The 13,956-nt window shown below is 37.9% G+C and overlaps 1 protein-coding gene across 2 annotated transcripts; it reads right to left on the reverse strand.

Moving 5' to 3' along the window:
• Positions 1–805: 805 nt before the first annotated feature.
• On the reverse strand, positions 806–13,724 carry LOC149831842 (suppressor of mec-8 and unc-52 protein homolog 2-like). Of its 2 annotated transcripts, none has more exons than XM_090012253.1 (12): positions 13,598–13,724; positions 12,077–12,141; positions 8,179–8,319; positions 8,028–8,077; positions 6,686–6,800; positions 6,254–6,302; positions 6,048–6,137; positions 5,252–5,320; positions 5,021–5,177; positions 3,842–4,194; positions 2,618–3,001; positions 806–1,408 (listed from the first exon to the last, which is right to left on the reverse strand). In XM_090012253.1, the coding sequence occupies exons 2-12, from the start codon at positions 12,121–12,123 to the stop codon at positions 1,133–1,135; spliced, it is 1,731 nt and encodes a 576-aa protein (XP_089868379.1). In that variant the 5' UTR covers positions 12,124–12,141; positions 13,598–13,724; the 3' UTR covers positions 806–1,132. The 2 variants fall into 2 exon arrangements, with proteins under 2 accessions (XP_089868379.1, XP_089868380.1); XM_090012254.1 differs by lacking the exon at positions 13,598–13,724 and adding an exon at positions 13,215–13,235.
• Between the last annotated feature and the right edge of the window lie 232 nt (positions 13,725–13,956).

Genomic DNA, 13,956 nt, shown 5'->3' on the forward strand with positions numbered 1-13,956 from the left:
ACATTTTTGCTGCACCATCAAACTCTAGAATCAATACAATATTTGTGGAATTAATTCTCATCAGCATTCTCCATATACTGAAACTTTTTTAATAGCAATCCCTATCACATCCAATATGTATGAAAGAAGCTACCTCAAAAACTGTCAAAGCTGTGCAGTATCCCCATCGAAATCTGAAATTGGACAAAAAAGAAGCTCATTTTCCTCTCTGAGCACTTGCTGTTTCTTAATGCTTTCAAATACATCATTATCGCTGGAACCCTTTTGGAAGAGATTAGATAAATAAGCTTTAGCCTTTTGCTGAGCACCCCTTGAGTTGAAGATCTTGGAGCCATCTTCTCCCACGATAAAATGTACACTCCTTTTTGGATATTTATACTAACTTCAGCATGGAAAAACTGCGGAGGTCTGATCACCCTCTACGAGCCATTTGAATTGGGCCTTTTGGAGACATGATTAGGTGATCAGGCCGGGTACTTTACAAAGTACAGGGCCATACAAAACACAGAAAAACGCAAACATGTACAACGATTTTGTGTGTAAAACATAAACAAAGAAAATCACTACAGGGGCAGTGATTTTCTGTGCAAAACACAAAAACAAAGAATCACTACACAGCAATTTTTTGTGTTTTGTGTGGCCCCAGCACTTTGAAAGGGACAAAGAAAAAAATCCCATAGAGACCAGAAATTTGACAATGAGGCAACATGATGGGAGGAAGAGTAACATAAGAATCAGCTTTAGAACTAAAGGGAAGTGGGACAAAGATAACCACAAATAGATGGAACAAGGGGCATGATGATGATAATAATCATGATGAAGCAATTTCATGAATTTTGTCAGTCCCAAGCCCATGTGCAAATGCAGAATAGTCAGCATCAAGCAGGCAACCGGCTGTAAATCCTAGATATGGTCCTACAGAAGCAAACCTGATAAATGAAACGATGCCACATGACGCTTGCTGAAAATAAAATAACTGCAATCTTTGAGTCAAGCTTGTAAAGGATATGTAACACAATAAGATGCGCCCTTCACTGCCCACGCATTACAAAGATCAATGTGGAAAGCAGGGTACGATACACATACAAGTGGGATCTAACCTGCAGGAGGGAAGATCAACTCCATTTCAGCTTCAAATTCGAAGCTTTTTTGATGTACGCACTTCATCATAATGCTCCCCATCATCGTAATTGACACCCTTCTCTGCCATCTTCTTTGCAAGCAACTTGTTGATCTTGTGCAGCTCATTGGTAAGCTTTTGTTCCTTGTTCTGCTTTCTGGTCTTCCGACCATCCTGCATCTTCACCCCAAACTGAAAAGCAGCTTTAGGCATAGCCTCCTTCTTCTCATTGTAAGTAGCCCACTCTTCCTCTGTCTCAAAGTCCCACCGGTGAAGGCGACCTTTGGCCTGTGATAGGAAAACGAGAGCAAGCTCAACATAAATATGAGATGCTTTGAATATACCAGAAAAAGGGAAAATAAAAGGAAAGGAAGAATATAACATAAACAGAAGCCAAAAAACATATGAAATAAAAGATATAGATCTCCTCAGCAAGTCAATGTGCAAACTTGCTGCCTCATGCGGGGCATTATTTGGAGCAGAACATGTCCAGGTAACCATTCAAACCATGAAGCCCAAAAAGGGGAGATATGGAGTGGTCAGACCAAGGTGATTGTGTATGACATTGTCTGAAAGACATGATTCTGGACTCCATTCTCCACTAAGTTGGGCATGCGTCCAATGCAGGCCTTCAAACCGCCTATGTAATTATAAATAAAAAGTAGAAAAGCAAAAGCAACTATCTTTCAATGTTTTGTGATTGTTTATGTTCAGGCATCAGTTTGTCATTCATAATGAAAAGGATGCTTTGAATTGCCAGTATGTGCAAGGAGCAATAGGAGTCAATGTAACTCAAAGCATAAACTACAGAAGCTTTTAAAGAGAGGCAGATACATGAAAAAAAAACAAACAGAAGCCAAAAAGATTTACTGTTGACGAAGCCCGGTAATGTGGTTTTCAATTTTCACACACTAATAAAACCTTTGTTAACCATAGGACAGGCAAAAGATATTCCAGAAAATCAACAATTATTCAATAGGGTGTGGAATGCAACAGTAATATTTGTGAACAAGACAATTATATCCAGATGCCATGGAAAAAATTCCAGAGAACACATTGTTAATATTAACCTAGCAACTTGTTAAGATATATTGTGTCCTTCATGATTATGAAGGTACAACAGGGAAAAAAATTCTAAGAACCTGATGCAAATTCTTATGGTTTACAGACACTAAGACCTTAAAACCATGTTGAATTCAAATCAATGAGATGTCGAGACTAAGCCACTCAACCTGATCTTACGACCATAGAAACTTGGGAAACTTGAGCAAAGCATGAATTGCTCCAATGACTTGATGCCGAGTGGTTTGCATCAAACCCATCAGAGACATTTCTGGCTTAGATAGGCTTTTTCACCAGTTCTAACTGACAAACATGATAAGAAGCATGCAACAAAATCTTCTCAATATTTTTTCCTTCTTTTCTGATGAAGTGAAACTTTCATTTTAAGTTCTTATTGCCCTAAACAAATGCATGTAGTAACAGGAAAATCCTTACCCGTCCACCCATATCCATTTTAGACAAATCGGCCTCATCGTCACTGTCCACAATTTCATGGTTATACTCCTGATATCCAGGGTAGCATTCTGAATAGCTTTCAGAGATGAAATTTGGATCCTTCTCTCGAGCATCTTTTTCCCTTAGTTGCTGAAGCCTCTGGTCATCACGCTTGAAGACAGACCCTAGACCACGATCCTTCTCTTCTTGTGTCATAAAATGAGGATCCTGATTTACAACTGCAGATGCCTGTGTATCATAGCTTGGTAAAGCTTGCTGTACATAATCGTCTTGATAAGTCAACTGTTCCGCATATTGATAATCTTGCCACTCGCCCTGGTAGCCAGAGGCTAAAACTGGCCCTGGCATAGCACCATAGCCATTCTGCAATATTAAATCAAAAGCCAAGTTCAACCATGAGCCCGTACAAAAGAAGTGTTGAAGCAGTCAACATTTTATACAACCAACATAAAGAGAGAGAGGGAAAAAAAATCCAAATTGTTTGAGGAACTTGGAACCTTAAAATAGTGACAATGACACTCCCCTAGACATTGATACTGTATCTGTAAAATGTCTTTCTTTTATGAAGAAAAAGTTTAGAATAGGAACGTATAGCAACTGAATTTTCTGATAGTGCAGTCCTCACAAGTTGATAAACATGAAATTTCACAAATGGGCAGTCATTAAGTAAGCATTTCTCAGACATTGGGGTAAAAAACAGATCCAGTACGTAGACATAGAGCATGCTTCAGTTTATGAGAATGATGCAGTCCCCTTAGCATGAAATCTTTAGAAAGGTCAGTCCATCAACCACTCAATTTTTTTTATCTTACACTCTATATGCAGAATAGAAGGACAAATTCAGACAATTACAAAACAAGTCATTTGCTCAGTAAATTATTGTACACTCCGTATGATGAACAGAATGACAAAATCAACAGTTACAATACAAGACATTTTATTGAGATAAAATATTCTACTCTATATGCTGAACAGAATGACAAAATCAACAGTTACAATACAAGACATTTTATTGAGATAAAATATTATATACTCTATATGCTGAACAGAATGACAAATTCAACAGTTACAATACACGACATTTTCCCAGATAAAATATTCCATGCATCAAAACAATTTGGTCAGGAATTTATTTTGATTATTCCTTCATAGATATACAAGAACGATGACCCATATAACATAAGTTCTAAACATACTACTCACCATCTGTTGCCAATCTTGGATAGTCTCAGGTGGAACAGGACCATATTCAGGTTGAGTGAAGTAGGATGGCCTTTCCCGATTGTGAGGTGACTCTTCCATGTCCTCAGAAACAGGACTTTCACCAGCATCTTTGCTGGGGATTGCATAATCAGTACCTTCCCCGACAAATATATCATCCTCTTCAACTCTACTAACTGCAATTGCCTGTCTATCACCAGCACTTGCATAGTTCTTACGTGGAGGTGGTGGCTGCGGTTGTAACACTTCCCTCTCAGTTTTATGCACTGAAATTCCATTTTCAGCTTGCAGTGGCTTCTCATCTTCATCTTCATTGACATCAGCAGAGATTTTCTCTGTTTACAAGAGAATATGTCACAACATGAATATCATGTCTGCCCTACCAAAAGTGAAAACACATAAGATTATAATGACATTAAGCTTTTAATGAGCGTAGTCAATCTCTTTTACTTTTTCCCAATAAATCAAGGGAAAATAAAAGTACAAGATTATTGAACCATAAACCATATATTTCTCATTTTAACTTTGTACTTTGCAAAGTATAGTACAAGAAGATACCATGAAGCATCCATCTCAATACCCTCAGCAGCTCATGCCAACTTCAGAGATCCTGTAAGTTTTGATTGAATGCAATGCCAGAAAGTCCAAAAATAAATGGCATGCGGCTTCACAATAGCAACATTCCAAAAGGTATTCCACAAGGTATTGGATGTCTATAACATATAACCATTTTCAAGGAAACAAAAGCTGTAAACTTACAAGTAAATTACAGCTTATTTTGCAAAAGTACTATCATTTCTGATGCAAACACAGGTCATTCAGATTTCTTAACAGAAACAACTACATTTTTGTCATCTGATATATTTTTTCTCAAAATTAAATGGGCATGGAATTCACAGCAACATAAGTGTGGCACTATATAGACATTAAGAGTAACATTAGCTCTTTGAACTTTCAAACCCTACATTAACTGCATCCTAGTTGAACATCAATCCCAATGGGTAACTTTAAAACTAACACACTTATACAGGACATAAGGAAAGAACAGACCCTTACCATAATGGTCCAACCATAACTTTTATAATTAAACCAGAAACAGAAAAAGGGAAAGAAAAAAAATATAAGATTCTGAAAAAACCACTTCATTCACCAAGTTCATACCTTTCACTTCGGTTCTCTCCTTTTCCTTTTCCTTTTCCTTTTCCTTTTCCTTTTTCTTTTTCTTCAGAACCTTCCCGGATGATCCCAGCCGAAGATAGGACATAATCTTAGCAATGCGCTCAAGTACAGAACCATCCACATTTACAGTAACCATTTCCTGCAACAAGGAAGAGACGTAAGCATGTCCTACAAGCAAATAGTAGTTTCAGCTAACACAGGGAAAATACAAACCTGAGGAACAGGACAGTCATCTTTACTTCGATGCAAAGTAGTAGGTATATCGGGAGAAAATTTATCCTCCTAACAAGCATTAGATAGACCATGATGAGGACTCCAGCAACACATAGCACAAGCAATATCAAGTATTATAGTATTCAAAAGAATAAAAAAAGTATGAACTGAAACTTGGGTGTATGTCTATGTAGCTTCTTCCCTATCAGTGAAAAATAAAAGTAAGGCCCACGTAAAGGCAAAATGGTAGGAACTATCGAATTACACCATAAGTCCATAACAGCATGTCAAATACAGCCGAAAGCAGCAGGGATAGGAAATGCAATCAAGCTTGATCTTCTTGGTTGGCTCCCAGAAAAGGAAAAAGTAAATTTTATCGGCCAAAGAACAACTTTCTATATGTAACAAGTACCTGTAGGCCAATCTATCATCTTAATTCATTTGATCATGATTGGGATCCCCAATACAACACTCTGGCCTTGTCTTATCTCTAAGCCGAAAGAAATATTCACTTTTTCAAGCAATGCATTAATGCAAACAACAGTAAGAGGTCCTCTCATCTGATGAAGATGCAGACATGTCAAAAGCATTGAGAACAGTCTCACACTACAAGCACTATTTTCCAAAAGTGGGCCTTATATGTTACTTGACTAAAAAAATCTAATGCATTCTGCAACTTTAAATGGAGAAAACCGCATCACCCAAAAAAAAATGCTCCAAGCAAAATAGATATTCATTCATGGGAAATAACAGAGTACAAACTTGACATACTAAAAACATTATAAAAGGAACTTACAATGTTGAAGACAAATGACATTCGACCAGGAAGAAACATTTCATTAGCCTTTATGACACTTTGCGGCTTGACAATCCATTGATACACTGACTGAAACAAGAAAGCAGAAATAAGACCAATAAATACCTACTAACAATAGCAGAAAACTTTCTTATGGAACACAAGCTAACATGTTTCGACACTAATTCTTATGAAGAAAACTGAACCTTTGCTGTGGCAGTACGGAATGACAATGGCTGATCTTCTTTGGAACCTCTGTGAAAAGAGAAAACCAGCACCTCAACAGATGAAATAGCTATGGTAACACCAGGAAACCGAAGTAATAAAAGCAAGGCAACAAACAACAATGCACCATCCCTTGTGCAAAGACAAGTTCGATTGGACCATTGGCAGAATCCTACTTTCAAGTTTCAAAGACTTGTGTGGTCAATGTCTCAAGTCCAATGACAAACCCAAGTATGCGGCAAACAGGTTGAGTTTTGGCAGATCATGGCACCCGCAACAGGCCCATTTCACCATTAATCAGTGTATTACCAACTTTTATCAGAAACAGTAAATTAGACCTTCATCTCTATCAACAAACATGAATTACGACCACAAGCAGACATACTTTGATCATTTTAGAGCATCAAACATACCTAGACTTTCCCTCTCCTTCGCTTGCAACCTCAGGTTTCTTGTCAATTTCACTCCTAACCTTGTGAAGTAATGCATAATCTAAGCCTTTCACCAAATGTGTATGCTCCACATCACCTATAGAATAACAATTAGTAAAAGCTCATACTTCACATAATGAAATTAATATGGAATAGTGAACATGATCAAACCCCTGTATCCGTGTCAGTGTGTGTGTGTGTGTGTGTATATATATATATATATATATATATATATATATATAGAGAGAGAGAGAGAGAGATGAGTATAAACACACTCTGTTCTATGAATCTGACACAACTTCATCAGTATTTCCATGTAAATCAAATTCAACCAAGAAGCACAAAAAGTCCTCAAGGTGAACAGATAATATTCTACTATTGTATGCTTTGTCATGCTCGAGTAGCCAAAGTGTTCTGTTGTCAAAGCATAATTTCCAAGGACAGAAATTCAAGTGAGTGGAAACCATAAATATTTAGAACACCTAGCTTGCTAATAAATATTTAAGAACTCAATCTGGATATGTGAAGGATAAGCATAATCACAAAATCGGTGGGATGAATTCAGAGTTGCTCACTTGTTCTGATTCACCATATAGCCTGTTCATGAAGTCATGATCCACGCTAGAAAGCCTTGATCAATCTGACCCCACAGATATATTTATCATGATTTATTTGTTAGAAAAATGCACTTGGATCGAGCAGTTTCAACATAAAAACATGATTTTTTCAGTCATGAAATTGTAATGCATTGTAGACTGTTGAATTTTGAATCTTTTAAAAGAGATGTGCTTATACGACACAACCCAACTATCTAAAACTTGTTTTTTATTAAACAAACCATATTAGATCATATCCGTAGTGCTTGATCCCAAAAAAACAAAATAGTGAAGAAACTCTGTTTCTACTAGAGTACAACAGAGTCGAGGATAGCAATATTTTCTCTATTGGAACATCACCAGCAAGCATATCATTTCACTTTGTCTTCATGCCAGTAGAAGATCGCGTAGAAATACATATATGGGAAGGTAAATGCAACAATGAAATAAATCATTAAAAAAATCACATTTTAGACAACAGTACATCAAGCTTTCACATGGTGATAAAAACCCACTAGTGTCTAGTGATCATTATGAAAAGAACTGTCATTAGTGTTGAGATCAACATAAAGCTTGGAACATTTTGTAAAAGACATTCACAAATGACAAGACCAACCAATTAACCATAATATCCATCACAAACCAAATATTTTCTCTAATTTTAGGATTGGAAAATACAGTTCATATGGATGTGAAATAAATTTTCAATGGTCAGATAGTGCACTCACCTCCAAGATATTTACTGTTCTCAATGGATATCTTATGTGCATCAGCACTCCTACAAAAGGTCGACAGTCATATTACAATGTAAACCACTTGGAGAAACTTTTTAACTGAGATCAAAATTGATGACAGAGAAAAACAGAGGCACATTTTCACCTCAGGTCAACAGTGCCTGGAGGAGCAACTGAATGAAATGACCCAAGTTCAGTTGGTTCATAGTCTGGATTTTGATCCTCTCTGCGCTCCTTTGCACGATCTCGGTATTTTGGTACTTCAGGTTCATCTTGCTTCTCTTCCCTGACCATTTCAAGGGGCAAAAAAAGAAAAAGGAAAAAGATAAGTTTGTTAAAGAAAGCATGAAAAGTAGTGAGTCCATATAAACAATGGAAAACCAAACAACTTGGAATATAATAGTGAGTCCATATAAACCAGCATCTCCATGATATGGAGCTAATATGTCGTGCTTCAAGTCATACATAAAAATCAAACAACTTGGAATTAAATTTAACACATTCGTTTTCTCTATGTACAAGAATGTTTGAAATGCTATATGTCATAAGACAACTGGGAATAGCTTATTTTTTTACTTAAAACTCTTCTATTAATACTACATTTTGCAAAAAAAAAATATCAGCAATAGACTGAACAGCAAAACAACACGCCAGCAAATTTGATAATACTTCAGCAGATACAAATCACTTGAGCAAGTGCAAGAAAATGTAAGCATCTAGATAGGATAGCTGAATGTAAGATTGGGAAGGAGATCAAGTCTATCTAAAAATCTAGAATTAACTAGATCAGGGAGGGGGATCAAAATGCAAAACTTTTCTTCAAATGGCATTTGGTAAGAAGATACTTGAGTATATTAGAAGTGTAGACATCCGAAGATTCAACGAAAATTCCAAAGAGCTAAAGATAAATTTGCCGTTTTTTTCTTTTATGGAAGACGAACCCAACAAAGCTGTTTATGCATTAGAAAAATAACAAGACACTGAGATCAGAGGAATACCCTATATGCTTCTTCAAGGCTTTTTTGTCATCCTACAAAAAGGATTTGTTCAAATGACAAGAGAACTCCATCAAATTATATGTTTGGCAAGGAAACAAATTGGTTCCTCTTGGTTCAATTACCTAAAGAAGTACAGGTCCTCAATATCAACAGGTTTTGCCTGATTTTCATGCTTGACAATATCTGTAAGTTGGTGCCCTAGCCATTAGAGAAGAGACTCGGTATGGTCTTTTTCAATTATCAAGCTAAGCTAATGTTTTACCACAAAGGGGTATAATATTGCTAATTGCACCAACATAGCACAAAACTACATATACTTTGGGCTCATCAAATGAGCCATCTTTTACCTTATGTTTGATCTATGGAAAGCATTTGATAGTGTCAAGAGAGATTTAATTAAATCATCTTGATAGTGTCAAGAGGGATTTATTTAATCATCTTTAGAGTGAGAAGATTCAAGAGGAAATGAAATAAATGGATTAAAGCATATACAAAATCATCCATTGTTGCTAAAAATCAGAGGAGCACATTTTTCTGACCCATGAGATGCCAAGAGATCACTTTTTGTGATTCTTAACCAAGCAGCACACAGAATCACATTAAAAGAGTCTACTTGCATGGAATAAATGAATCTTACACACCCACTATTTGCTGATGGATTCCTCCTTTTTGGAAGGGCATCCCTTGAGGAAGCAACAAAGTGTTGGGTCTTATTGCAGGCTTTTAGGGCACAAGTATTTTATAGAAAAGCCTTGTTAATTGCTTGCTTGTCCCTATTACATGGCTTTTAAGGCATAACTATTTTATAGACAAACCTGATAAATGTTTTCCACTGCACCATGGTAGACTCATTTGACAAAGTTGGACTGACTGGAAAACAAGATGAAGAAAAGAGTTGAAACCTGGATGGCCAAATGAAACCTAAAAGAGACAAGTTCAAGAGTGGATGAAAATCATGAGAATAGCATCAGTATTGAAGCTAAATTCTCACACCAGGGATAGTGAAGTATCAAAAGCAAAGTGTTAGCTGTTGAAACAACCCAGTCACCAGTTATGTTTCAATATTGGAACTCGAGGTGAAAATTTGTAAAGGGCGACACACGCAAGCAAGCTATGTCATAGGGATTCGGCCAGACAGGTGCCACACCCGTGTCGCGTCAAACCGGCCCTAGGTGAAGTCAACGCACCCAGGGTCATTTTGGTCCATTTTTTGGATTTTTTTTTTTAAATTGCCCTATGAAACCTCGTGGAAGGAGATGACATGGAGCCCTCGACTCGGTGACTGCCATGGAGCCCTCACCTTCATCCTCTTCTTTGTCGTTTTACCTTACTGGTTGGACACCACCGTCGATCGCCGGTCCAGCTAGACTCGACCTCGCCAAGGAGGTGCGGTTCACGAGGGGCCACCATCATTGGATGGGGCGATTCGCTATTCCCAATGTGGCGCCATTGGCTGGAGCTACCCAGGAGATTATCATGACCTCTCAACTTCCTTTTTTGAGAGCCAATGAGAGGCAAAGTAGCCCGTTAAATAGAGGAGTCATTATTGAATATTATGTGGATACTCTCAATATTATTGGCAACAAGGTTGGGCCAATCAATGCTCTCTTTTTTTATAACGTGTGAGACTGCCCTTTATTGCCCTCTCCCTATCACCAACGGTTTCAAGGCATTTAAATGGCCTCTCACACATGATTGGTTGGATCTTCACATGGCCCCACTATTACTATTGTTGATTCAAACCCATAATGTGTAACGGTTCTAGACCCTCTTTATGAAGTTCATCCGGACCTAGAACCTGAAGTGGGCCCAAACCCAGTACTTGAAGCGGGCTCGGACCTAGTACCTAAAGTGGATCCTGACCCGGTTTCTCAAACTGGACATGACAGGCCAAATTTGCCCAACTCTTTTGGGTCGACCGGAGCCAACCTGCCCCATGACTTGGATGCTCACCACCACCTTCTTCAAGGTGGCATTGAAGGGGTGCCTCTTCCCTGTACGTTTGACCCGCACCGGGGGGAACCCCCGGATCCCCCCTCTCTCTATATATATATATATATATAATTTTTTTATTTTTATTTTTTCATTTTTTTTGCCGCACCCCCGCACCCGCACCCATGTGACATAGCAAGCAAGCATGTGAAAGAAGTAAAGGGAGTCATGAATGCATGTATTTTTCCAATGATCATTCATCGTACACCTTTATGAACTTGCTTGGCTCATGAAGCCTAACATGTTATGCTTAGGACCAGACGGTCAATCACTCTTAACTAGATGGTAGCTCCTAGAGGTGCCATGGCTGCGGTGGATCAGAACACCCCAGTGGCAGGCACGACTAGAGAGAAACAAATGAAAATTTCATAAAGGTGACATCTGTCGGATGAAGAACTCATTCACTTGGCTATTCAATATAGTATAAATGTAGTGGAGTTGCAGTGGAATGGGACATACATTAGGGCTACTAGGGTTTGACAATGTTTAGTCAGGCCTCACTACACTATCAAGGAAACACATTGACACCATAATGTACTGTCCAGTCATTGCTTTTATTTTTTCATCTTTCCTTCCTCGCCATGTGTTTAATTGGTTTAATTTGAATATGTGATTTTTCTTTGCTTTAAGAAAAAAAAAATTATTGCTCTTTCTCAATGATATAAGAAGCTCACAAACCAAGGGCCTAGATGATGATATCCACAATTTCTTAGCATGTTCTTCTTTTCCCCTTCAAATTACATAAATTAGAAGCAGGTTGTATAGAAAAAAATGAACTGACAAAGTAAATATCCTAGCTGAGTAATTTTAGCCATTCACTGAAGAAATATTAAAAACATATACAAAAAAATTTACACAGTAGGCAACAATTAACAATTTTCTCACTAAATTTTGCATGATTTAAACAAGTAAACCCAGTAAACATCACAATCTTCATATTCTGTTCCATAACAATAGAATTAATGAAAGTGTTAAAAGAAACAGAAAGGAATCACTAAAATGAAACAGTATGAAGGGGAAAAGAAGAAATTAGAGAGAGTGAGACAGAGTTACTTTTGACGGATGATCTTCTCCTTGTAATTCTTCCTTTTGGATGACATGTCTCAACGAATTTTTGCCTAAAATTAATGGCAAAAAGGGACAAAATTAGGAAGAATGAAGCCATAGGGTAAACCAAAAAAAAAAGTAGAAGGGAGAAAAAAAGTGACTATGGAGAGTGAGACCTCAAGTGTGAGTGATGCATGATAATCCATATGAAGTATAAAACGTAAAATAGGTGGAAATCATAAGTGAAGTGGTTTGCAACATACGTGCCCAAAATAACATGCTAGATGTAGTAATTCTCCAAAAATATAAAGTCCACACTTTCAAGGTATATAAACTTTTAATTAGTAGACCTAAAAGGCAGCAGCATCTGAGTTTTCATATGGCATTAAAATACCTAAATCGGGCTAACAACCTCCAAAATAAATCATTTTAAGGGAGAAAAACCATGTCAGATCACTCTATATGTTAGAACTTTCTGAATTAGGAGGGGCAACCTCCAGAAGACACCTCAGTAATAACTCCAGCCTCCTCTCTCCTTAAAATCATACGTTTCTTGATTCATAACTTTCATCCATAAGGCATCTTGGGAATAAATCAGGCACAGGGAGGAGAGAGGATCAGGTCCAATATTCTAATGGACAAAAAACCGTTCAACGAATCTGGATGCCATTCACCATCAAGATGATGAATTCAACGCTGGACATGCCTCAAAACCCTATACTTGAAAACCATTCTACCCTTTAATCTTAAAACTACTGATGCCATTCATCTGGACTCCCAATGGTGGATTAAAAACTTTTGGGGCTAATCTACATAAGGGTCATTCAATCTGTTGGATTTTTGAGTTGCATTCATTTCGCTGGCGTCAAACAACATCCAGGGTTTGTTGGATGGTCATCTGTCCGAAGAACCTTGGACGTGATCCGTGTACAAAAGGGAGCATCCTTACATCTATATCTTCAACAAAAACAGAACGACAGTGAACGCAATTATTGCATATTGCATGTTTTCTTAGCTGCCAAGGTTGTCCTTTGCACATACACCACACTTGTTAACCAGTCCTGGTTGACTTTCATTGTATTCTTCAAAGTAAAACAAATTCGGTAGATGGCGACTCCAAAACCACTCTCACATCGCTACTTACCGAATTCCCTTGAAGGTGCGCTTGGATTTAGGGAATTTCGAAGAAATGGATTCCATTTGCACTAAATTCCTCGAATCTTTTTCCAACCGCAAACCCCAAATCCAACAAACCCTACTCTTAATCCAAACAAAGAGAAAAAGAAGAAAAGTATTTCAGTAGCCAAGCAGAAGAAAAGTCGCCCTCCCATATTTGAGTCAGTCAGTTTTCGAGTATTGTTAGCATACGAATTTGTATTTGATTAGCTGCAGGAACCCTAACACAAGTTTGCGACAAGGGAAATTAAAATCGGGAGCGTTGGGGTTGATCAAATGCGAAAAAAGATCGGGACTAAAAACAGGAACGAGTGCGATCAAATCCGTGAGAGTGTCGTTAAGGAAATTTACTAGAGCGGAAAGTCGATCGATCGATTCTTAGTTATCGCTGGAGCCGGTCTTCCCAGATCTTCAGAGAGAGAGAGAGAAGAGAGAGAGAGAGAGGCTAAGGGTAAAACTTCTACGGTTCTACTTCCACGTGTTTTTGTGAGCAGGGCGTCACAAATTCGAAACCCACAAGGCATCCTTGTTGCGAGTAGGGATGCAAACGCGGGGAGGCACTTTATAAGTGTTAGGAGGATGTTTAGCTTTAATAAGAAAGTTAGTCAAATCAGACAGGGGAAGAGAACTCTATGACATGGTAAGGCCGCATTTGAATCACGGGACAATAGTGCATGGAGAGAATGCACCGTGTTGAACTCAGACGCACC

This window comes from Nuphar pumila, chromosome 7, assembly GCF_984573655.1.
Source record: "Nuphar pumila chromosome 7, dmNupPumi1.hap1.1, whole genome shotgun sequence".
Taxonomy (NCBI): domain Eukaryota; kingdom Viridiplantae; phylum Streptophyta; class Magnoliopsida; order Nymphaeales; family Nymphaeaceae; genus Nuphar; species Nuphar pumila.